This window comes from Moschus berezovskii, chromosome 6 (assembly GCF_049115385.1).
Source record: "Moschus berezovskii isolate FMDL1 chromosome 6, NW_MosBer_1.0, whole genome shotgun sequence".
Lineage (NCBI taxonomy): Eukaryota > Metazoa > Chordata > Mammalia > Artiodactyla > Moschidae > Moschus > Moschus berezovskii.
This window is the reverse complement of record NC_142465.1, coordinates 117,912,760-117,937,143: the sequence shown is the minus strand read 5'-3', so window position 1 is coordinate 117,937,143 and position 24,384 is coordinate 117,912,760. Positions and strand designations below refer to the sequence as shown.

At 51.9% G+C, this 24,384-nt stretch overlaps 1 protein-coding gene across 4 annotated transcripts in view; it reads left to right on the top strand.

Moving 5' to 3' along the window:
* Positions 1–351: 351 nt before the first annotated feature.
* The window catches only part of SCUBE1 (signal peptide, CUB domain and EGF like domain containing 1), a 130,083-nt gene continuing 106,050 nt past the window's right edge, over positions 352–24,384 (top strand). For 2 of the 4 annotated variants that reach the window (XM_055394367.2, XM_055394365.2), the window contains exons 1-3: positions 352–561; positions 4,652–4,783; positions 22,148–22,273. In XM_055394367.2, the coding sequence (XP_055250342.2) occupies positions 474–561; positions 4,652–4,783; positions 22,148–22,273 (346 nt within the window). In that variant the 5' untranslated portion in view covers positions 352–473. Of the gene's footprint in view, positions 562–4,648; positions 4,784–22,147; positions 22,274–24,384 lie in introns of all 4 variants that reach the window. The other 2 variants (XM_055394366.2, XM_055394364.2) reach the window with 1 other exon arrangement.

The window sequence follows — 24,384 nt, the reverse complement described above, 5'->3', positions numbered from 1 at the left end:
TGTGTGTGTGTGCGCGCGCGCGCGCGCGTGCTGGTAGATGGGTGCTGCCCCCCAAGGAGCGGCCACCGTCTACGGACAGGGCAGGACGCGGGAGCCGGGGGCAGAGGGAGGGAGCAGCCTCAGAGGCGGCTCCGCCCGGCCTAGACTGTGCGCCCGGCGGCCCGGCGATCGGAGCCCCTACCCCCCACCTGCCGCCGGCCCCGAGGGGCGGGGGGCGCCCCCGGACTCCCGCCCCTCCCCCCGGGCCGGCGGCCGGCGCCCATTGGGCGGTGGCGCATGGAGCCCCGCCCCCGGCGGCAGCGGGCCAATGAGCGCGCGGCTGTCACCTCGTCAGTCGCTCCGGCTCGGAGGCCGCGAGCCGGAGCGCTGGCCACTGAGCCTGCAGCTGGGAGCGCTCGGCGAGCGGCCGGTCGGTGGGGGTCCCCGCGCCCCGCACGCCCCGCACGCCCTGCCCGGCCCGGCTCGCAGTGAGCATGGGCGCGGCGGCCGTGCGCTGGCACTTGTGTGTGCTGCTTGCCCTGGGCGCGCGCGGGCGGCTGGCGGGGGGCAGCGGGCTCCCAGGTAAGCCCCGACCCGGTGGGCGGCGGGGTCCCGGGCAGGGCTCCAGCCCCGCGCCGTCGGGAGGGCTGCAGCCCCGCCCTGACTCTGCAAAGTAACTTCTGGGGCCGGCCGCGGAGCGCCCCCTCCGCGCTGCCCTGGCCGGCCCGGGGGCTCCCGGAGCGCAGCGGGGCCGAAGCAGGGAAGGGGGGGTGGCCGAGGCCCCGGGGGAGCTGGGGCGGGGTGGCGGCGTGTGAGGGAGGAAGGAAGAAAGAAAGCACGACGGCCCGCCGAGGGGCTCCTCCGCCGCCCCGGCGCACCTCCCGAGGGCGGGAGGGAGTGGGGACCCCCCTCCACCCGGACGGGCGCTCCCTCCTTCCCAGGGAAGAAGGGAGGCTGGGAGGGGAGACCCCCGAGGAGATGAGCAAGGGAAAGAGGCCTGACCGCGAGAGAAAGAGAAGGAGGATGTGGGAGATGGAGAGACAGACGGACAGAGACGGAGGTACACAAAAGGACGCAGGGCACAAAATCCCGGAGAAAGACGGACTGGAAGAGTAGAGACCAGAAGGACCGTAGCGGGCACGGAGGAAACCCAAGGGAGTAGGCAGGAGGCAGATGAGCATCTGGAAGGAAAAAGATCAAAAGACGGAGATGTGAGGGCGGGCGGGAGGAAGGGATGGGAAGAGAAGGAAGGAGAGATGCGGCCAGGGGGGCGCCCGAGAAAGAGGAGAGGGCTGGGGGAAGGGGAGGGAGCCAGTCAGACCGAGGGAAGGATGAGATGGCTGGAAAGCGGTGGACAGATGGACAGACAGGAGGGGGAGGACTGAAGAACACACACGGAGGAAAGAAAATGCTTGGAGCCAGAGGGCGGGGAGATGGAACACCCTGAGGCTGTCCACCAGAGAGAGGCAGGAGACTCTGGGGGTTGGGGGTGGGTGAGTGGGTGGGCATCGAGCATCCGGAAAGGTAGAGGCAGGCTGCAAAGGCGAGGTTGGGGTTCCCCACGGATTTCAAGAGACCCGGGCACACCTCCCCTTCCCCTCCTGCTCTCTCGGGTGTCTTCCACAAAGCTGAAGACACATTCTCCCCCAACCCTACGTCTGACCCTGTCCCTCAGAGGAGCTTCCCTCCTTTTAGTCCTCGGAGAGGAGAGACCCTGCCGCGCTCTCCCCTGCTGCCCCGAGGTCCCCTGTCTGCGCCCGCCGCCGGGCTCCCTGAGGTCTGTGTCTGGCGGCAAGAAGTCTATTCCTGGGAGTTAACCCCTAAGTGAGGATGCCGGGCCATTGAAACTATTCCACAATTGGAGCCGAGCTGTTTTCTCCCCCGGTGGCCCCAAGGGAAACGGGCCTGCTGCCACACCCCCACGTGCCTGTGGGTATCTCTGCTGGTCCCTGAGGTCCTTCAGCCCCGTTGGATTGCCCCCGTGTGTGCCTCTCCTCCTGCCTCTGTCTGTCCTCTGTATCTGTCTGCACCCCCATCCAAGCAAGCCTTGTGCTGCGCTGAGACAACTCATGTCAGAGCGAGCACCTGTGACAGGAGCGGGGTGCTGGGCCGGGCTGTCCAGGCCAGGACTGGGGTCAGGGAAATTGCAGGAACCCCTGGCCTGTGTTTCCTCTCCCTCTCTCCTCCAACTTGCCTGCCCTCTCCCCAGCCCCCACCTAAAGACATGTTTTAAAAGGGTGTTGGGAGACTTCCCTGGCAGTCCAGTGGTTAAGGCTCTGCACTTCCAATGCTGGGGATTGAGTTCAGTCCCCGATCCCTCTTGAGGGAACTAATATCCCACATGCTACAGGGCACGACCCCCCCAGATAAAGGTTTTTTTTAAAAAAACTACAATTAAAAAAAAAGTGTATTGGGGGGTGCCCCTACTGCCCCTTGGCTAACATCCATTCATTTTCATCCCACGAGGACACCTGCCTAGGTGTGAGACTGGGGGCACGGGGACCCCAGAGCCCCAGGCGGTTTGACCCCTGAGAACTGGGAAGACTTGTAAGTGTGGTCCATTGCCCCGTCTGGCCGTGTCTTAGAAGTGGCCCCGCTCCTCTCCCCTGGAACGTGCGGATCCCTGTCTCTGGCTTCCTGCCCTTGAGGCTATGCCACCCCCCTCGGGGCTCCCGCTGTGGTCCCTTCTCCAGAAGGGGATGGTCCACTGGCCTGATGTTCCTCCTGGCCCCTGGCCGTCTGATGACTGACTGCCCCCTGGCCCCTGATCCACCATCCTTAGGGTAGCTGTAGAGGGGAGGCTGCTGACCTGAGCAGATACAACCACTCTGAGAAAGGATGCCACCTGCTGTGTGTGTGTGTGTGTGTGTGTGTAGGGAGGTGATTCTGTTGTATTTCTTTTTGATGCCTCTCTTTCTTTAGGGACAGGCTGGAGCCTTGGGGAGGAACAGTCCTGGAGGGGAGTGGTTCTCTTAGAGAGGTCTCCCCATACAGATTTAGAACCCAGATGCCAGCCAGAGCAGTAATTAAGAGTGGACATTCTTGAGGGCCAGACAGGCTAGGGTGAAGCAGAGGCATGAAGAGAGGAGGGCATTCCAGGAGTTCCCCAGGCTTGCCCCTGGGTGATGGCCCTTGCCATAGCTACTAAGAGCTCCTTGTGCTCCCCTCTGGGTCCTTCTGTCTGTCTGTCACCCATCTGTGCTCTATTCATAGCTGTCTGGAAGCAACATGTCATGTGGAAAAGTCCTGGACCCGCTTATCCTGAGTCAGAGTCCAGTCTCTGCTCCTAATGAGCTCCTGACTGTCAGCAGGCTTCTCTGGGCCTCATTTTCGTCATTTGTAACCTGAGGAATGAAACTGGATTATAGCTAAGGTTCTTCTGGCTGTGTTATCCTGTGCTCTGAGGGCCTTCCTTCTGCCTGAGCTGTGTATGTGTGTGTGTGTGTGTGAGAGAGAGAAGTGTATATACAGATGCACAGAATCTATTTTACATTATTTGCCCAACAGTGATTCCAGACTGATGGTGTATATGGAGGGAAGGCGGTGGGGAGTGCCAGGAACCCTCATAACCTAAACTTAACTTGAGTTTGGAAGTCAGAGTATGAGAACCAGGTTCAAACCTAGATTTCCGAGGTGGAGAAGAGAAAGGACAGGGAGACTGGATGCATCCGTGAGCCAGGTTAGCCCAACTGACAGAATGGGTCCACTGCTGGGATGCTCTAGTCTGGTGGCATGGAGGCCAGGGGAAGAATCCTTCAGGGACTTCCCTGGAGGTCCAGTGGCCAAGCCTCTGGGTTCCCAATGCAGGGGGCCCAGGTTTGATCCCCGTCAGGGAATTAGATCCGACATGCCTCAACTAAAGATCCCACATGCCAAACGAAGATCAAAGATCCCGTGTGCCACCGCTAAGACCTGGCGCCGCCAAATAAATAATTTGTTTGTTTGTTTTTAGAAAAGAATCCTTTATTTCCACATTCTAGGGGCTGGGTGGGGCCCGTGTTCAGATCTGCCACTTGGGCCTTCTGGCTTAGCCCCCGCTCACTGTTCTGGGCTAGCCTCTTTTTCCCCATCTGCGACCCAAAGGGGATGGATTTAAATTCCTCTGAGGACCTTTCTGGCTCTAAATTCTAGAATAAGGAGGGTGGAGGAGGGTTGGAGAGATGCTTATGGGGAGAGCAAGACATGCAAAGAGACGCTTTTCCTCTCTATGTTCCTAAAGTGAAAAGTGAAAGTCGCTCAATCGTGTCCAACTCTGTGACCCCATGGACCATACAGTCCATGGACTTCTCCAGGCCAGAATACTGGAGTGAGGAGACTTTCCCTTCTGCAGGGGATCTTCCCAACCAAGAGATTGAACCCAGGTCTCCTGCATTGCAGGCAGTTTCTTTACCAGCTGAGCCACCAGGGAAGTCCTATGTTGCTAAGCCTCCACTTTCTCAGCTTTGTAATGGGAACAGTAACTCTGCCTAATGGAATCACTGTGGAAATAAACAAGACTGGCACCTGGCACCGAGCAGCCGCCCCAAAGATGCTGCCAGTCACCACCTGTGACAGCTCTTCCTGTAAATTACCCCAGGGACCATGGTGGGGCGGGAGGCAAAATGAACTCCCTGCCCAGCACTGGCTGCCCGCACCCCGGCCACACCTCACCCGTTTTCCCCTACCCCAGCAGGGGCTGTCGACGTGGATGAGTGCTCGGAGGGCACGGACGACTGCCACATCGATGCCATCTGCCAGAACACGCCCAAGTCCTACAAATGCCTCTGCAAGCCAGGCTACAAGGGGGAAGGCCGGCAGTGCGAAGGTGAGCCCGGCCCAGCCCTCGGGCCAGACCCACAGCCCCCATGGCCCTTGCAGGTGGCTTCGGTCAGCCCTGGCAGGGAAGCTGCGGGCTGCTCTGGAACCTGGGCTGCTTCCTGTGGAGGTCGAGGAGTATTTAACTCTCCCTGAGTTTGAAACTTTGGGGTTTCTATTTAATAAGAAATTGGGGTGGAGCACTGGATGGCATATTTGTCCATCTGTCCCTGACCGGATGTATATGGGGTAGAGGCCTGGGTGACCCCCAAGGTGGTGGAGGTTGGTGTTCAGTCGCCAAGTCGTGTCGGACTCTTTGCGACCCCGTGGACTGCAGCACACCAGGCCTCTCCCGGTCCCTCACCATCTCCCGGAGTTTGCCCAGTTCATGTCCATTGAATTGGTGATGCTGTCGAACCATCTCATCCTCTGTTGCCCCCATTCCCTCTGGAGGAGGGAATGGCAAACCACTCCAGGATACTAGCTGTGAGAACCCCATGAACTGTATAGAAAGACCCCAAGCTCCCTAGTTTCAAATCCAAAGCTACCTGTATATCCTGTGTAGATTCCCCAAGGGAACTTCGCAGGCGCAGCCACAGCACCTGTGGGGCTGGCTCAGGTCTCCTGTGTTGATGATATGAGCATGGGCAGAGACTGGTGCTATCTGTCTGTCCATCCAGCCTTCCTTCCCTGCACCTGGGATGCTGGTTTGAATGTATGGGCCTAGAAACTGCCTCCCCGGCAGGCTGAAAATCAGAGGCAAGAGCACTCTTTGCTGTCTTTGGAGGGGGCTTCCCAAGTTGGACAGAGCCTTTGGGAGCATTTGTCCAGGAGGTCCTCTGGTCACTCTGCCTAGGTGGGCCTGGCACAGGACACAGCATCAGGGAGCCAGAGACAAATCTCTTCCAAGACTGATGTGCACCCCTGGTTGAGAATCAGAATCCAAGGCTTCCCTGTCTGTCCCCACTTCACAGATGAGGAAAACTGAGGCTCTGATTGGAGCAGTCACGTCTGCAAGGTCCCCCAAACCCTGTTTCACAGGGCCTTGGCTGGGACTCATACCCAGGCCCTTTAATTCCTGCCCAAAGCTCTCTGTCATCTCATTGTCTTCTCCCTGAGCCCTGCCAGCTTCCATTTTCAACGCGTGAGACTTGTGTTAGGTAAACAAGGTGGGTGCCTGCTCCTAGGTTTTTCTAGGAGCTGGGTTTTGTAGGAAACACAGCTGTGCCTCCTCTGAACGCTGGTATTGTTTATCTATCTCATTTGTTGGGCATCTACTTAAGGCTGAGTGCCAGATAGATGACCCTGTCCTGGATCGTGCCTGGTCTGGCCACAGCCCTGGCCTTGCTTGGGGCCCAGAAGCCAGAGTGGGGAGCTAGCACCTGCCCACGGGCCTCTGAAAGGAGGCCAGGCTGGAGGCAGGTAGACCAGGCCAGCCGCCGCTAAGCCTGGACACAAGCCTGGTGGTTCTGACTGCCGCATGTGAGACGCTGTTTTCTTCTTGTCTTTTGCTCTGCCCTCTGGCTGGGGATTCCCAAGGTGACCCCCATCTCCGCCAGTTGAAGCCACTGACCCAGCCTGTTCCTCCTCTAGCCCAGCTCCTGAGGTCCCCCCGCCGCCACTGTCCCTTGCCCAGGATGCCCACGTTTTGTGTCCTACCTGTTGCCCTGAAGTCCTGCGGAGTCCAGCCTAGTTTTCCACTCTGCTTGAGTGGAACCCCCCGGGATGGGGGTCACGGTCACTGGCTCTGGGGGCCTAATGGCCCCAGTATGAGGATAAAAGAGAACAAAGCTGTGAGTGTGCTTCAGTCTCTCCAGCCTGGCTCTGGCCTCTGGCCTCATCTGAAGCTCGGACCACACGTACACACACCAGGCCAGTCGTGTTTCTGAGATCCCGCTCAGATGTTTCCCCTTCATGGAGCTCCTTTCCCTCCTTCTATGCCCTGACTCCTAATCTGTTTTAAGGCCTCCTGAAGACTGAATGAAATCATCCGCCGTCCCCAGTCTTTCTGGCACCACGGACTGGTTTCATGGAAGACAGTTTTTCCGTGGATCAGGGAGGGATGGTTTGGGGATGATTCAAGCACATTGCATTTATTGTGCACTTTTCTTTTGTCATTATTACATCACCTTCACCTGCGATCATCAGGCATTTGATCCCGGAGGTTGGAGACCTCTGGTGTAGGGTACCAGAGCCCTGGCGACCTCAGTGCCTGGTTGACAGTGGGCACTCAGCATACAGTAGGTGCTTAGTACATAAGGGGTAGTACTGTTACCCGTGTGGCTGTCATCATTGTCATCTGCTCCCATTGTCATCATCAAAGCTCTGTCGTGTAGCATTTGCTGATTCCCATGGTGTAAATGGGGGCTTCCCAGGTGGCGCTAGTGGTAAAGAACCCACCTGCCAAAGCAGGAGACATAAGAGACACAGATTTGATCCCTGAGTCAGGAAGATTCCTTGGAGGAGGAAATGGTAACCCGCTCCAGTAATCTTGCCTGGGTTAAGATTAATCCCATGGACAGAGGAGCCTCAAGGGCTACAGTCCCTGGGGTTCCAAAGAGTCGGACATGCCCAGAATGATTTAGCATGCACTAAACCTCAGGGGTGGCAGACAGTTTGCTGCCACCTTCTCCTGTAGCAGGCATCAGTCAAACCTGCTTTTCCTCCCTGGGCCCCTTTATCTGCAGGTCCTGAGTTGGTGTGGGGTTTGCAGAGGCTGGCATTGGAGTTTGGGAAGAAATGAGTTCCCTTGTCCTAGAGATCTGAAAGATTTTGCTGCTTAGCGTGGTAAACAGAGAGGACTGGGTCTTAGCAGGCCCAGAGAAGGTGCCTTCCGCAGCCTCCCTCACTCTCCACAGGAAGTCAGCCTATGACCACTCCCTGCTTCCCCAGGTGGGGCCAACTGAGCCCCATACTGTGTTGCCTTGAAACTCCTGCTGCCAGAGGATAACCCTTCAGCAAATCTGGTGCCTGACCGGACCCCCGTCCCGGGGACGGCTTCTCACCACGCGTTCAAGCCCACCTTGCCATGTGGCCACATGCACGTGTGACGATGGTAGTGTGTCTGCACGCGCAGCCGCGGTGTGTCCAGGGAGCAGCCTGGCGCCACAGCTTACCGCCGGCAGGGGGCTCGCTGTAGGCAGATCGAGGGGTCTCAGACAGCTGGGAAAGACCCTGAGCAAGGCTGAGGATAAGCCAGTGTTTTCTTGACGGTTCTCATCTTGACAGTGTCTGAAGTCACTCGAGGTGAGTTCATGGACATGCAGAGTTGGAATGAGCTTTAAAGGGCCTCTAAGGCAGCCCCCGTGTTTTATAGATGAGTGCCCCTCTATGTTGCCTTTGCCAGCCCCACACAACCTCTGTTTAGCCCACTTCACGCTGGCTTAATGGTTCCCAGTCTCCTCCTGGAATGTGGGCTCCTCAAGGTCGGGGTCTGTTACCTTTCAGCTCTGATGCCTAGAACCCAACACCAGGCCTAGCACAGGGATTGGGAGACAGTTGCAGTGGTCACCTCCTTCAGGAAGCCTTCCCTGCTGCCCCAAACAGGTCAGCTGTCACCAGTGAGCATCACTCCTTTGGAATTCCTGTCATATTGGGTTGCCATGACCTGTGTGACTTCACTTAGGGTTAGGCCTAGAGCTGGCACTGGTGGATGAGGTGAATGACTATTGTCCATGTCTGAGGGGTATCAAGAAAGGTTTCCTAGAGCCTCCCATACTTTGAAGGTTTTATGGATGAAGAAGCCAAGTCTGGAAGGGGGCGAGGTCTAGTCCATGGATGTCTGATGGGGACCAGTGTCAGAATTAGGTTGAGGAAATTGGGCCCAGGAAGGTTAGTCTCTCACGAGGTCACCCAGCTGAGGGACAGAAGGGCCTGGGCTATGATCCCGGTCAGTCATGTGGTCCCAGCAGTGGCCCAGGCCCCCAACAGTCTTAGCTATGGAGTGTTAGGGGGGCTGCAGAGACCTTTTCACACCTCCCCTTGCCTCCGTCAGCTCTTCTGAGCCAGGCCTCATGAGCCTGGACTGCTGGAGATAACTCCTCAGCTAACTAAGTGCTTTGAATGCGGTCATTCTCTGTATCTTTTTCTCCCTAACCTCCCCTCAGCATCACTGTCCTTTTATAGTTCCTCCAATTTGCCAGCTCTTCCTACCCCGGGGCCTTTGAACATTCCGTTTCCCCATCCTTCTTCATTCAACTAAGCTGCTGTATTCCCCGCCCTGCAGCCCCCACCAGGCACCCTGTGCATGGACCTTCAGGGGTCTGCCAGGGCCAGCCCTGCGCTGGACTCCTGGTCTGAATTAGTTGGGCCTGTTTGTACTCTTTCTGTTGAGGGGGCAGGCCGGGGGTGAGGAGGGGGCATTTCAGCCCCTTTAAATGCTTCAACTCATTTAACCTTAATTGCTTTGTTTTCATAGACATGTGCTAAGGAAAAGGACTAAATTATAGCTTGAATTGGGTCTTGCTAATCTTAATGAAAAGCTCTCGTTTATAATCAGGACCAGGTCCCAAACGTGGAGCAAACCACCCTCAAATGGCTTGTTTAAATAACTGAGACCCTCCTGATAATCACTGTTTAGTCTGAAACAGCAGTGCACATCACCCCTTCTATGTGTACTTAATTTTTTAAACCATTTATTCAAGTGCTTTCTTCCACTTGCAAGTCCCAACTCGGACCTTTTCCAAAACGTCATAATTAAAACTCTTGGGGGAAATAGCTTTTTGTTTTGGCCACAGTATATCAAATATATTACTATTTTCCGTTTTCTCTGAAAAGGAAAAAAATGACAGCCTTATGGGCATCGGAGATCACAAAATTAACATGTAAGTACTGCATGTAAATAGTCACTTCCTGAATTTTATATCCCCGGGGCCTACTTGTCAGTCACCGAAGTTAGGTAGATTACAGGCCATGCTATTAAGTGTTTTAACAAAACTCTTAATAACACACCCAGTGATCCATTTAGTTTAACATCAGAAAAAAACCAAAAAAAACCTTGAGACCAGTTGGCTTTCTGAGGAAATAATGTCTATGACCTTATTAAATCATTTTCATCATCATTATCACACTCCTTACTGAAACTCCAAATACAATTCTGCTTTTTGGGAGGCCAGCAAAGGCAGTTCAGAGGTGGGCTGGGAGCCGGGAAGGAGGGGAAATTCTTCTTAGAGTCTTAAAACGTGCAATTATGCATGCTAACGTGTGCCCTGCTGAAGATGAAAGCGCTGGAGTCCGGCAGACCAGCGGGCAGGAAGAAATCGGATGTGACTTAAAATTCCAAGCTGCTGTCAGCTAGCAATTAGGCAGCGTGGCTTGCAACTGGTCCCAGATCTGCTGCAGAGCTGAGGCTTCTTGGAGCCCTGGTCCATTTTGGAGAGGAAAAGTTAAGAGCTTGTATCATTGGCATCGAAGCACGAAGAGGCGTTTGCCTCCCTAAGCCTCGGTTTGCCCTGGTGTAAAATGTGTCCACCAGACCAGATTCAGTTCAGGATGGAGACTGTTCACCGAGTATCTACTCTGTGCCAAGCTCAGGGCTGGGGCCATGCCCTGTTTTCCCGATCTCCCCGTTCAGGGGAGAGACAGATGGGGAAAGATGTGATCGTTAACAGGGCATGGAAAGTACAGCCGTGGAAATACAGACCAGACTCAGTGGGGCGAGAAGGACGGGGGCCAGCACTGCTGGGGGAAGGAGAAGTCTGAGAGGGCTCCCTGGAGAGACGATCATCTGGGCTAAGTTAGGAAGGCAGAGGGGGTCTCTGACACTCCTTCCGCATCTGATGGTCCCCGAATGCGTCTGTCGCAAGGATGCTGAGGTCTGGTTTTATGCCTGCCGACTCGGTGAGTGCAGCAGGTGACTTAGCCTTCCTCCCATTGGTGGGCGGGGGGCACCTGTCTCACCCAGTGGGCACCGAGTGGGGGCTGGGGGAGGGACAGCCGCCTGTCTGTAGGCGAAGGTGTGCGGAAGACAGCACCAGTCCCTGCGAGCGAGCTTTCTTTTTTCTCGAAACCCCCGTTTCTCCTAGGGTTCGAGGGCCTCTGCCCCCACCCCCACCCCATCTCTGAGCACCCCTCCCCAGGGCAGTAGACCTCCTTCCGTCCCTTCCTCTAGGCCCTCTAGCCTCCTCTTGGCCGCTTCTTATTACAGTGGCTGTATTTGTTTTTCCATCCGAGGAATGCTAACCAGCAAAAACCATTATTTCTAAGAAAATAAACCACGGGCCTTGTTGGCCTTTGAATGCTACTGAAGTGGATGGTGGCCTTCCCCAAAGGCCTTGAGACAAAGAGGGCCGGAGGGCTCGTGTGTGCAGGCAAGGTCAGGGGATCTCAGAGGGGTGCTTAGAGGGGGTCTTCCAGATGGGCCAGGGCTGCAGCCCTTGGGAGGAGAGGGGAAAACCCCAGCTGGCCGGCGTGGACTTGCTGCCCTGTTAATAACGACGGCTGCTGCGGCTCAGCCTCCGCTCCCTCCGGGGGCGCCCAGAGGCACTACGCTCTCCCAGAGACACCCCCCGGCCCCTGCCTCTATCTGGGCCTCCTGGCCTTTGAGTCCAGGGGAGTAGGGCTGGATGTAGGTCCATGGAGACCTGGGCGCCCGCCTATGTGACCTTGGGCAGGTCTGTGGACCTCTTGGGCCTTACTGTGCGTGCTTAGTCGCTTCAGACTCTCTGCGGCCCTGTGCACCATGGCCTGCCAGGCTCCTCTGTCCACAGGATTCTCCAGGCAAGAATACTGGAGTGGGTATTCATTTCCTTCCGCACAGGCCTTAGAGTGCTGGCTGCAAACTCAGGCCTCTTTGGAGGCCCATGGTGGGCAGCTCTATCTTCAGGGTGCTCCTTGCCACAGTGGCGCTCGGTTCAGGCTCAGTCTGTGAGGGTTCCAGGTGGGCTCTGGCAGGACTGTGGGCACTGACAGCCCCACGGGCAGGCCTGGCCAGACCAGAGTGCTGGGGGCTGGGGGGCAAGGCTGACCTTGCATGAGACGTGTTCATCCATGTCTGGATCATCCTTCCTGTCTAGACTGGCAGCTCCTCGTGGTCAGGGTCTGGCTGAGGATGGGAAGGTGCTGGGATAAGAGGGAAGAAGTCAGAGAGATGGCTTGATCCCTAGTGGGGACCATGGGCCTTGGCTCCCTATTCACTGACACGTGGGGGGTTCTCCAGGTGACTGTGTCAAGGTTAGGATGCTGGAGTCTGCCGCCAGCTTGCCTGGCTTCCAATCTTGGCTTTGCCACTTGCTAGCCGGGTGATCTAACACATGTCCCTTCAGTTCTCTGAGCCTCCGTGTCTCTTTCTGCGATTGGAAGAGTGAAGCCCTTCCCGCTTGGCTATAGTAAGAGTTTAGCTGCAGGCCATTAGAAGACGGTAGGCAGTCACCCTTGCTGTTATTGGCATGACGATTACAGAGCAGCTCCACTGGGGATCTGGAGAGAAAGAGAGTAAAATCAAAGTGCACCAGGCCAGCTCCTGAGCCTCCAGAGCCCAGAGGGCAGCCTGTGGGCTTAGGGGGAGAAGCCTGAACTGTGAGTCTTAGGTTCAGCCCCAACCTGCTGATATGGTCAGCTCTTCAGTTCCCCTCTCTGGGTTTAGTTATCCCTTTATCAAATCCAGGGGTGCACTGGAGGAGCTCTAGGACCCCAGCCTGCCCATTCCAAGTGGTGTCTCAGGCTTTTGGGCAACTGTATTTCTGATGATCCTTCTGTTGAGTTCACGGGGTTGGGTCCATGGAGCATCCCCTCAGAGCCTGAAGTCTCAGGGTCTTGGGTGTCCTCCCTGCCTTTTTGGTAACAGGGGTGAGAGAATGACTGTGCTTCTGATTGGCAAAGCCTCAGCTCTGAGCTGGCAGCTTCTCATTCCCATCTTGAACACTCTGATAAGGCCACTCCCGATCATCCAGGTTGCTTGGGCATCCGCTAGGCCTGATGTCAGAACCTGGAAACAGCAAAGGGTCCAGAGTGTTTGGGAGGGAGAAAGGGAGTAATTAACTGGCCCTTGGGGTTTGGTAGGCAAGTCCCAGCCTGATACTTGGGAGCCACAAAGCTCACTGTGAGCCCACACTGAGCAGAGGGCACTTGAGGTCAGTTCACAGTGAGTGTCTGCATCCATACAGAGCCCCCGAGACTCCCCAGCATGATGTACGAGATCACTGACAGCTTTAACTGAGAAAAACAGCTTTAATGAGATATGATCCATGTACTATACCATCACCCACTTAAAGTATACAATTCAATGCCTTTTAGTATATTTACAGACTTGTGCACCCATCACCAAAATCAACTTTAGACCCTTTTCATTACTCCAGAAAGAAACCCTGTACCCTTAGGCATCGCTCCCCAGCTTCCCAGTCCCCAGAAACCACTAATCTGGTTTCTGACTCAATACTTTTGGCTCTTCTGGAGACGTCATATAAATGGAAGCCTACAAAACATGGCCCTTTGTGACTGAGAAAGCATTCTCCAAAGTCTGATGGCCTGGCCCCCCTTGTATTAGCTCTGTGACCTCGGGCAGGGTGGCAACACCTCTGAGCCTTGGTTTCCCTTGCTGTCAAATAAAGGTGTTCATACCTACTTCTTAGGGTGCTCATAGCCAGCCTCACACGTCCATGAGGGCTCCAATCGAGATGGCTACTCATTCGTTCAATGCCAAGCAGACTTTGGGGAGATACGCTGCTACTGCTGAACCTGCAGCTCAACAGGACACGGTTCTTGCCCCATTGAAGTCGCAGCCTCGAAGGACACGTACATAACAAGTGACAGGAATGACAGTGTCCTTTCAGGGAGCCATGGGGCCCAGAAGGTGGGAAGAAACATCCACCCCCTGCCCCATGTCTGCCAGGCAATTTGCAAGCGTTCAGAGCAGGCAGTGATGCGGAGGCTCCGTCTGTGGCAGGGCACGGGTGTCTGTGAGCTCCAGGCAGAGGAAAACAGCGTGAGCAAAAACGTGGAGGCCTGAAGCCGTGCAGGCCACTGGGAGAGGTCAGCCCACAACTCAAACCCCATGGTTACCCTGGATCATGGGTTGGCTGGGGGGAGGACCTTCCCACCCTCTGGCTGAGCCATGGTCATTGTGTGCCGTTAGGAATGAAAAAGTATATAGATTTGTGTTGGTTTTGCATGACCTTTGACCTTTCCCATAATTAACTGCTGGGCCCACTTCTGGCATTGTCTCTGCAGAAGGGAAACCTGATCGATGGATGCCAGGAGTCCGCCGAGAGCAGGTCTCATTACTCAGTCATTACAAACCCAGAGCTTAACCCTGTGCCACCGGAGACGGGGGCTTAATCCTTCCTGCTGGGCGGCCCTGCGGAACCACCTTCCCGTGAATGTAATTAGCCAACAAACCGGATTAAGATTTATTCACCAATAAGGACTCAACTTCCTAAGGCATACATCTCTTCCAGAATGGTTGCCTGATCTAAGGAGTGCACAGTTTTTCCTAAAGCCCCAGACAAAGGAGAAGACGTGTTAGCGCCCAGCCAGGGAAGGGTTCTTTGTTAGAGCGTTTGCTTTCCGCTGTCTGCAAGGAATGTTGAGAAAAATGCCAGTTTCGAGGGGAAGCGGGGAGATGTGTTCGGTAATGATTTCTGAGTGGCGAGTAGGGTGCTTTAAAAATCCTCATTCGGAGGACCTTTCCATCAGTCCTGATTTTTAGAGCTAAAATGCCCTAAATGGTATTGAAATGAGAAGAATCTCTGACTCATTGTAGGAGACTCTCTTCGAACCGAGGCACTACCGAATAAATGTATATTTTATGGGGCAGCAAGAATCAATTTTGAATTAAAAAAAAAAAGACCCAAACTCTTCCCACTAGAGTCCAAGCCAGTGTTGTTGGCATGTAACTACAGCTGTGGGATCGTGCGTGCGTGCTGCCATTTTAATATAGGAAAAGTAGAATTGCGTGACCTTTTAAAATCCTATAATGAGCAGCTCCCTGTGCTGTTTTTCTCTGCTCTGTTGGATGTTGGAAGCTGTTTTCTGTTGGGATTTAAGTTCTCATTAAAAAAACAAAATCCAAGTTGGAGAAGAAGGAGGGATGTTTGGCGCAAGCTGTTGGCCTTCTATTCCTGAGCACTCAGGTTGGAGCTTTGTCCTGGCCACTTTCTCTGATATGAACATATCTGTCACTACCTCTTAACTTCAGGAGCAGGTACGGACCTTGGAAATAAATACGATGCACGTGACGTCTCTTCCCCAACTTTCTCCTTAACAACTTCTTGAAGCGTAAAGCACCATGAGGATGTGGCTCCAATAGGAATAGAGCCTGCATCTGAGTGCGGTCCCTCGCTCCCCTACCTGGGAAGACCGGGGCCTCAGCCGTGCTGGGCCTTGGACGATGGGAGCAGCCGCGCGCCTCCCACTCTGCTTCATCCCTGTGCACTCTGCTTCTGGGTCCAGAAGCCGTCCTCCTCTGTGTCTGTGTTTTCATGTGCTTGCTTCCTTTCTGTCTGAACATCCTCTCTGTACGTCTTTATCCAAATTTCCTTCTTAGAAGAACACCAGTCGTTGGATTAGGCCCGTCCGACTCCAATACGCATGCATGCTAGGTAGCTTTAGTCATGTCCAGCTCTTTGCGACCCCATGGACTGTAGCCCGCCAGGCTCCTCTGTCCATGGGATTCTCCAGACAAGAATACTGGAGTGGGTTGCCATGCCCTTCTCCAGGGAATCTTCCCAACCCAGGGACCAAACTCGTGTCACCTGCATTGGCAGGCAGGTTCTTTACCACTAACGCCACCTGGGAAGCCTGTACTCCACTACAACCTTTTCTAAAGATTGATTACATCTGCAAAGATCCTATTTCCAAATCAGGTCACGTTCACAGGTACTGAGGGTTAGGACATCAACACCTCTTTTGAGGGACACAAACTCACAACAGCCCTTTGAGAATAAATACCTAGACCAGTCTCTCAAAGCAAAAGAAATAAAAGTGAAAATCAACAAATGAGACCTACTCAAGCGTAAAGATTTTTGCACAGCAAAGAAAACCATAAACTAAACAAAAAGGCAACGTATGGAATGGGAGAAAATATGTGCAAATGATCCAACCAACAAGGGCTCAATTTGCAAAATATACAAACAGCTCCTATAACTCAATATCCAAAATAATAAGAATAACCTAATCAAAAAATGGGCAGGAGATATAAATAGATGTTTCCCCAAGAAAGACTTACAGATGGCCAACAGGCACATGAAAAGATGCTCAGTGTTGCTAATTATTAGAGAAATGCAAATCAGAACCACAATGAAGCATCACCTCACACTGGTCAGAATGGCCATCACCCAGAAGTTGACAAGTAATGAATGCTGGAGAGGGCATAGAGAAAAAGAACCCTCCCACACTGTTGATGGAAATGTAAAGTGGTGTGGCCACTGTGGAAAACAGAACGGAGGTTCCTCAAAAACTAAAAATAAAGTTGCCACATGAGCTGGCAATCCCATTCCCAGATGTATAAGCAGACAAAACTATAATTTGAAAAGATACGTGCACCCTTATGTTCCCAGCAGCACTATTTACAGTAGCCAAGACATGGGAACAACCCGAGTGTCCATCAACAGACAAGTGGTTTCAGAAGATGCAGTACATATATGTTGGGTTGGCCAAGCCAACTCAGTACAATGGAATATTACTCAGCCATAAAAAAGAACGAACCATTGTCATTTGCAGCAACATGCATGGAGCTAGAGATTGTCATACTAAATGAAGTGCGTCAAACAGAGAAAGACGAATATTATGTCACTTACATGTGGGATCTAAAAGATAATAGAAATGGATCTATATGCAAAACAGAAGCAGACTCACATGCATAGAAACCAAACTCACGGCCATCAAAGGAGGAAGGAATTAGGAGTATAGGACTAACAGATAAAAACTACTAAACATGAAACAGGTAAGCAGTAGAGACTTACCATATAGCACAAGGGGACTGTACTCAATGTCTTGTAATAACTTACAATGAGAAATAATCTGAAAATATATAGCTGAATCACCTTGCTGTGCAGCTGAAACTAAGACAATATCATAAATCAGCTACACTTCAAATTTTAAAAAAGATTAAATAACTAGAGAGCTTGGCTCTGCCCCCTCCATTCCTTCACCCTCTCTCTACTCCATCTGCCTATTCCACATTCTCTAGCTTTAACAGTCCTTAAATAGTGATCCAACATAGAAAACAGACTGGTGGTTGCCAAGGGGGAGGAGCTTGGGGGGACGGCTAGAGAGGGAGACTGTGGTTAGCAGATGTAAGCTAGTATATATGGAATGGATAAACAGCAAGGTCCTACTGTATAGCACAGAGACCTACATTCAGTATTCTATGATAAACCGGAATGGAAAAGAATATTTAAAAAGAATGTGTATATGCATATATATCACTTTGCCGTACAGCAGAAATTAGCACAACATTGTAAATCAACTGTTCAGCTCAGTTCAGTCGCTCAGCCGTGTCCGACTCTTTGCGACCCCATGGACTGCAGCACAGCAGGCCTCCCTGTCCATCACCAATTCCCGGAGTTGACTCAAACTCATGTCCATTGAGTCAGTGATGCCATCCAGCCATCTCATCCTCTGTCGTCCCCTTCTCTTCCTGCCTTCAATCTTTCCCAGCAGCAGGGTCTTTTCCAATGAGTCAGTTATTCTCATCAGGTGGCCAAAGTATTGGAGCTTCAGCTTCAGCATCAGTCCTTCCAATGAATATTCAGGACTTCAGTAAAAATATTTTTTAAGTGGCCTGAGACTGATGGGCACCTTGGAGGCCTGCGGGGCCTCCTCTGGGGCTGGTGGCTCTTCGATACGGTTTTTACAATAGTAAACCTACTTGCTTTGGCAGAATTTTTGTTTATTTCTGTGTTTATCTCTCATGCATTAAAGGGTGAGGCTCACATGATTTTAAAAAACAAAAATTCAAGGCGAAGAAATGGAAAATAAGGGGAGGTTTGATCTGTGAGCAGACCTCCATTTAGGTTCTCCATTTAGGATGCTGGATGGGCAGGTAAAGCAGGTTGGCTCCAGAAGCCTGTGGGAGCACTCCAGGGCTGGTGATTGGAGAAGAGCTGGTCATTCTAAGTGCTCAGGTCTGGTGGAATCTTTTGGGAATGGATTAAAGGAAGATATATGGACAGTAGATGCTGCTCTCCTCAGGGCATTAGAATCCACTGTGGCCTACACTGTGGGGAGTCAAAGGAAGGGAAAGGCTAGAGCCATTTTTTGGTATTTAAGTCCATTTTTAGTTTATTTATTTATTATTATTTTTTTGTCTGCTCCCCGTAGCTTTCAGGATCTCAGTTCCCCAGTCAGGGATTGAACCTCTGTCCCCTGCAGTGAACGCACAGAGTCCTAACCACTGGACTGCCAGGGAAGTCCTAGAGTTGTTATATTGACTATCCAATCAATCTCGTTATAAAAGCAATCTCCTTATAATGCCTTATGTGTATGGTGATCAATAGTTTATCATTTTGATAGTAGAAAGGTTGCTATTAATAATTATCAGACAATGGGCATAAACTAGAGCTTTGCCAGTCAAATTTGGGTGTATGATTATCTTAACTGGGGAAAGACGTCTTTCTCAGACAACGTCTTAAAACAGTTTGTGCAATTGAATTTTATGGATGTGGTGACTCTGTAATTGATTGTGTTTCCCTCCTTGCCTTGGTTTCTAGGAGGCTCAGAGCCATATTTGTGGCCTTCCTTTTGTAACTGTGCTGAAATTACCAAGCGTATCTCTGCATACATTCACCAGCTTTCCCTTATTCTTCAACCTTCATTTATTTTTCTTTCAGTTCAGTTCAGTCACTGAGTTGTGTCTGACTCTTTGCGACCCCATGAATCACAGCACGCCAGGCCTCCCTGTCTATCACCAACTCCCGGAGTTCACTCAAATTTTTCTTTAGCCCAAGGTAGATAGATAAGGGACTCTCAAGAGTCTTCTCCAACACCATAGTTCAAAAGCATCAGTTCTTCAGCACCCACCTTTCTTTATAATCCAACTCTCACATCCATACATGACTACTGAAAAAACCATAGCTTTGACTAGACAGACCTTTGTTTTCAGAGAAATGTCTCTGCTTTTTACTATGCTTTCTAGGTTTGTCATAACTTTCCTTTCAAGAAGCAAGCATCTTTTAATTTCATGGCTGTAGTCACCGTCTGCAGTGATTTTGGAGCCCAAGGAAACAAAGTCTGTCACTGTTTCCATTGTTTCCCCACCTACTTGCCATGAAGTGATGGAACTAGACGCCATGATCTCAGTTTTCTGAATGCTGAGTTTTAAGCCAGCTTTTTCACTCTCATCTTTCACTTTCATCAAGAGGTTCTTTAGTTCCTCTTCGCTTTCTGCCATAAGGGTGGTGTCATCTGCATACCTGAGGTTATTGATATTTCTCCTGGCAATCTTGATTCCAGCTTGTGCTTCATCCAGCCCAGTGTTTCTGATGATGTACTCTGCATATAAGTTAAATAAGCAGAGTGACAACATACATCCTTGACGTACTCCTTTCCCAATTTGGAATCGGTCTGTTGTTCCATGTCCAGTTCTAACTGTTGCTTCTTGACCTGCATACAGATGTCTCAGGTGGCAGATCAGGTGGTCTGGTATTCCCATCTCTTGAAGAATTTTCTACAGTTTGCTGTGATCCACACAGTCAAAGGCTTTGGCATAGTCAATAAAGCAGATGATGATGATCCAACAGATGTTGGCAATTTGATCTCTGGTTCCTCTGCCTTTTCTAAATCCAGCTTGAACATCTGGAAGTTCACAGTGCATATACTGTTGAAGCCTGGCTTGGAGAATTTTGAGCATTACTTTGCTAGCATGTGAGATGAGTGCAATTGTGCAGTAGTTTGAGCATTCTTTAGCATTGCCTTTCTTTGGGATTGGGGTGAAAATTGACATTTTCCAGTCCTGTGGCCACTGCTGAGTTTTCCAAATTTGCCGGCATATTGAGTGCAACACTTTCACAGCATCATCTTTTAAGATTTGAAATAGCTCACCTGGAATTCCATCACCTCCACTAGAAAAGACAGGGGCTTTGTAAACAGCAAGACTTTGTTTTGATCCTTGCCCTACCACTTACTATGTGACCTTGAGCAATTACCTCTCTGCACTTTAGTTTGCTCAACCATAAAATGGAGTTAAAATACCTACTCCAGAGGGTTGGTGTATGTTTCAGGAATAGATACCTACATACTGAGGTACAAAGTGAGAGGGAGAGACTTCTACCCAACATGAAATAAAACTCCTTCCCCTCGGTCTGACTGAGTCAGCCTAAGTCACGTGCCCACCCTGGGACCAATAACAGCCGTTAATTCCATATACTGTTTGGTTAGACTGACCAGGCTCCACCCCCCGAATTGGGACCAGGCCACCTTCTCCTGAGTCACCTACATGAATGAAAGAAAAGAAGGAGGGAATAGTCTAGGAGATGCTGATTTGGATCAGCTGAGAGATGGTGCCATGTTTATAGGTAGTAGAAATGGGTGACGAGTTCGCAGACTACACCCATGTTAAGAGTGTAGAAGATTCTCATGTTGGTAGCTGATTAGATGTCAGTGGAGAAATGGAAGGATAGCAGTCTTTACTGGGATGGAGAACCCCAGGGAAGTGCGGGTTGATGAGTTCAAGTTGGGCCATATTGCCTTTGGAGTGAATGTGGACGATCTAGGGGGAGAGGCAGTTAGATCGGTATATCTGGGGCTCTGGCAAAAGGCTGGAGCCGCAGAGATTGAAGGGTAATCAATATCTCAGTCTTTAAAAATCCATGCAGCCTTTCAAACACAAAATCTTATACTCTGCTTTTAATGTTATTTGAAACTTCTTAGTACATAAAGTATAATGATCGAAAGCAATTCAAATGACTTACAGCCCTGAGCCTGCTTCCCAGCAGACATGGATGGCCCCTGCAGGCAGGAAGCCTCCTGTCTCTTGCGCCTCTGCAGATCCAGGCTGCTTGCTCTTCCCTCATCATGGCTAGGTGGGCACCAGGAGGATGCGGCACAGCCCAGACCCTGTATTCTAGCACCTTCAGTGCTGCGGGGTTTCCTCTGCTGGCAGCATTCCTGGCAGACAGGTGTGCAGACAGTGCTTGGTCACCCCCAGAGTCGGGGGGCTCACTGCCTCGTGAGACAGGCTCTGTCTTCCAGATGGGACATACCTACCCCTCAACATTAAGTGGCCCTTTTGGCTCTCTACCGTGTGTAACTCTGTCCTCTGGACCATGTGGAGAGAGCACAAAGCCGGGTGTCTCCCCGTGCCAGCCCCTCAGGCATTTGTGGGAGTGGTCAGGTTTGCCTTCAGTTCCCTCTCTTCTTAAGGGTGGCCCCTTCCCGGCTTTCATAGCTGGAACTTCTCATCAAAAATCCCTGCCTCTGGTCAGGCTGTGGGAACACTTCGGTTCTGCTGTGAGAGGCTTCCGGTTGCCGTCTTTTCGTGGGCCTGTAAGGTCGAGGTGGTAGGTTGAACACCACCAGTACCCCTCGTTCTGTTGGGGGGTTGCACTGGTTCGAACCCCACTTATGTAACACGTCGAGGTGTGTGACCATTGGCACGGCTTTGGCCTTGCTGTACCTCAGCTTCTTCGATTCCCTTGTACAATTGGAATACAGATGACGGGGGTCTATGCCTCATAGTTAATGTGGTAATTGGGGCCTTAATGACACTTGGGTAGCTCACTGAATGTTAACTGGACTCGCTGCTATTGCTCTCCAGGCCCTCTCGAATCTCTCGGAAACTCCAGAACTGATAGCTCTTTGACCCCTGATGGGAAATGTTGAGAAACACTTAGAACGGCAAAAAGGGTGACCTTTAGGAAGGCTATTAGCCATTGTTCATGAGACAGAAGTCTTTGTTGTAACAAGGAAACTAAAGCAGGAGAAATTCAGATCTGGAGGGAAACCCTGGGGGAAAGTCTACGGCCTTTTGTCTCATTCCAGAAGCTACATTTTTTGATGGTATGAGAAGTTCATTTATTTCTTAGCCTCTCTCTCACAAGGAATGAGCTCTCCACCCTGGGCAACTTTCAAATAGCCTGAAAAGAGCCAGTCTGGGGCGATATTAGATAGGGTCCCTGCATGATGTTAGTGTTGAGAGGGCTTCAAGGGGGCCAGAGCTGGGTGTGAATCTTGCCTGCTTCACCATCGGGGGATCTGAAAGTCACTCCAAACATGCCTGCCACCTGACCTTGCTGCCCAGGTTGGTGGCTGACCGTGTTCCAAAGCCAAGAGCTTCATCTTTGTAACCTTTGGATCAGCTCCCCCGCCCCCCGAGAGGACTTGAGTTAGTGAATACCTGTTGAGTCGTCCCTTAACCACTCTTGCCCTGGTGTCTTCTCTGGTGGGGGAAGAGGACCCCCGGGGTGCTCCTCTGACGCTTCTCCTGCGCCTCATTTTGCAGACATCGACGAGTGTGAGAGTGACTACAACGGGGGCTGCGTCCACGAGTGCATCAACATCCCAGGCAACTACAGGTGCACCTGCTTCGACGGCTTCATGCTGGCGCACGACGGACACAACTGCCTGGGTGAGTGAGCAGCTGCGCCCTGCCCACGGGGCACTCCCGGCCTCTCTCAACACCAGCTGGCAACGTTGGGGGCAGTGGGAAGGCTTATCCTCTTCTGGTTCCTCGGGTCGAGAAGACCCCCTGGAGAAGGAAATGGCAGCCGACTCCAGTATTCTCACCTGGGAAATCCCATGGACATAGGAGCCTGGCGGGCTACAGTCCATGGGGTCACAAAAGGGTGGGACATGACTTAGTGACTTAGCAACAACAATGATTAGTTTGCTAGGACTGTTGTAACAAAATAGCACAGCCTGAGGAGCTTAAACTGCAAGACTTTATTTTCTCACAGTCCTGGAGATTGGAAGTCCGAGGACAAGGTGCTGGTGGGTTTGTTTTTAATCTGAGGGTCTCTCCTTGGCTTGCAGATGGCCACTTTCTTGCTGTGTGTTCACATGGTCATCTCTCTGCATGCATGTATCTGGTGTTTCTCTCTCTCTGCCCTAATCGCCTCTTCCTATAAGGACACCAGTCATATCGGAGTAGAAGCCATCCTAACAACTCATTTTCAATGTAATTACCTTTTTAAAGGTCCTGTCATAAATACAACCATGTTCTGAGGGTAAGGGTTAGACCTTCAACATATAAATTAGGGAGAAACATAATTCAGCCCATAACAAGGATTCGTGTATACTTCCAGATTCTCCTAGTTCAAACACATGTATTTTTAAGCCGGTTGTATAAATGTATGAGTAATGCAAACTTTCTGGGTACCATTGGGAAAATGTGGAAGAACAAAGAAAAACTGGAAAGCATCTTCATCTCGCTGGTGTGTCTGCTTTCCGGTGTCTCTCTGCACCCGGGTGCGATCACCTGTAGTTGCAATCAGATATCCGGCCTTTGTCACCACCACCGTCCTGGTTGCCTCGTTTGATCAGTGCCTGACAACCTGGGGCTGCTGTGACAGAGGAACACACTGGGTGCCCTGAGCGACAGCTCTTTATTCTGTCATAGTTCTAGAGGTCCAAAGTCTGAAGCTGTGGTGTCAGCGGGGTTAGTTCCTATGAGGCTTAGAGGGAGGACCTGTTTTGCCATTTCTCCAACTTCCGGTGGCCTCGGGCTTGCCTCTGTGCGTAGATCACTTTCTCCCTCTGTTGTCACATTGCTTTTGTTCTCTGCATGCCCATCTCTGTGTCCAAATGTCCTCTCTTCCTAAGGACACAGTCCTATTGGATTGGGGGCACGGCACCCTGCCGACCCATCTTCACTTGATCATCTGCCAGTAACCTATCTCCAAAAAAGGTTACCCACACCAGCCCTGGGGGTCAGGACTTCAGCATCTTGGGAGGGATGTTAATTCAACCCATAACAGAGGTGGTTTGTGGTCCACGGCAGGAGGAACAGCTCCTGGTAGAAAGCCCATGGTTTCCAAACAGGTGCTTTTCTGTTGCCAGCTGCTGAGTCTGGGGAAGAACAGCTGGAGCCTCAGGGGTGAGACCATGGACTTAGCAGGGGTGTGGCGTGGCCGTGAACACGTTCTCAACATCTCCGAGCCTCGGCGTCTCGTTGGTAAAGGGAGGTTGTGAAGGGCAGCTGCAGGTACTGCAGCTGTGAGCAGCACCTGCAGTCGTGTCCAGGCAGCTGAGAAGTGTGCGAGTCCAGGGCGCTCAGTCCTGGGCGGCGTTCCCATCACCCTGGCAGCCACGGGAATAGCATGCGGTCGGCCTCACCAGGTTGTGTGTGAGAATGAAACGGCACAGTGAAGTGGCTGGTGCCTGGTGAGTATAGTCAGCAAACAGGCTTCAGTATTACTATGGTTGACTCGGCCACCCTTCTGTGGTTGGAAATTTACATTGTTTGCTTATTTTGTTTGATTTTTCCATCAGAACCCAGAGGTGATTCTGGGCATAAAACATCTTTTCTTATTTTCCCAACTGTTTCCTTAGCAAGTCTTCCTGGAACTTCTGGGTCAAAAGGATTATTTGGATTTTTTTATGGCCCTCGATGCAGTGTCTCCTGGAAGGGCTGGGTAAACCTTCTATCGTGCCAGCTGGGTTTTTGGCGTATGCATAGAAAGCTTGTGAAGGAGGAAACGGAAAGCTTGCCGGGAGGATCCCGTGGACACAGGAGCCTGG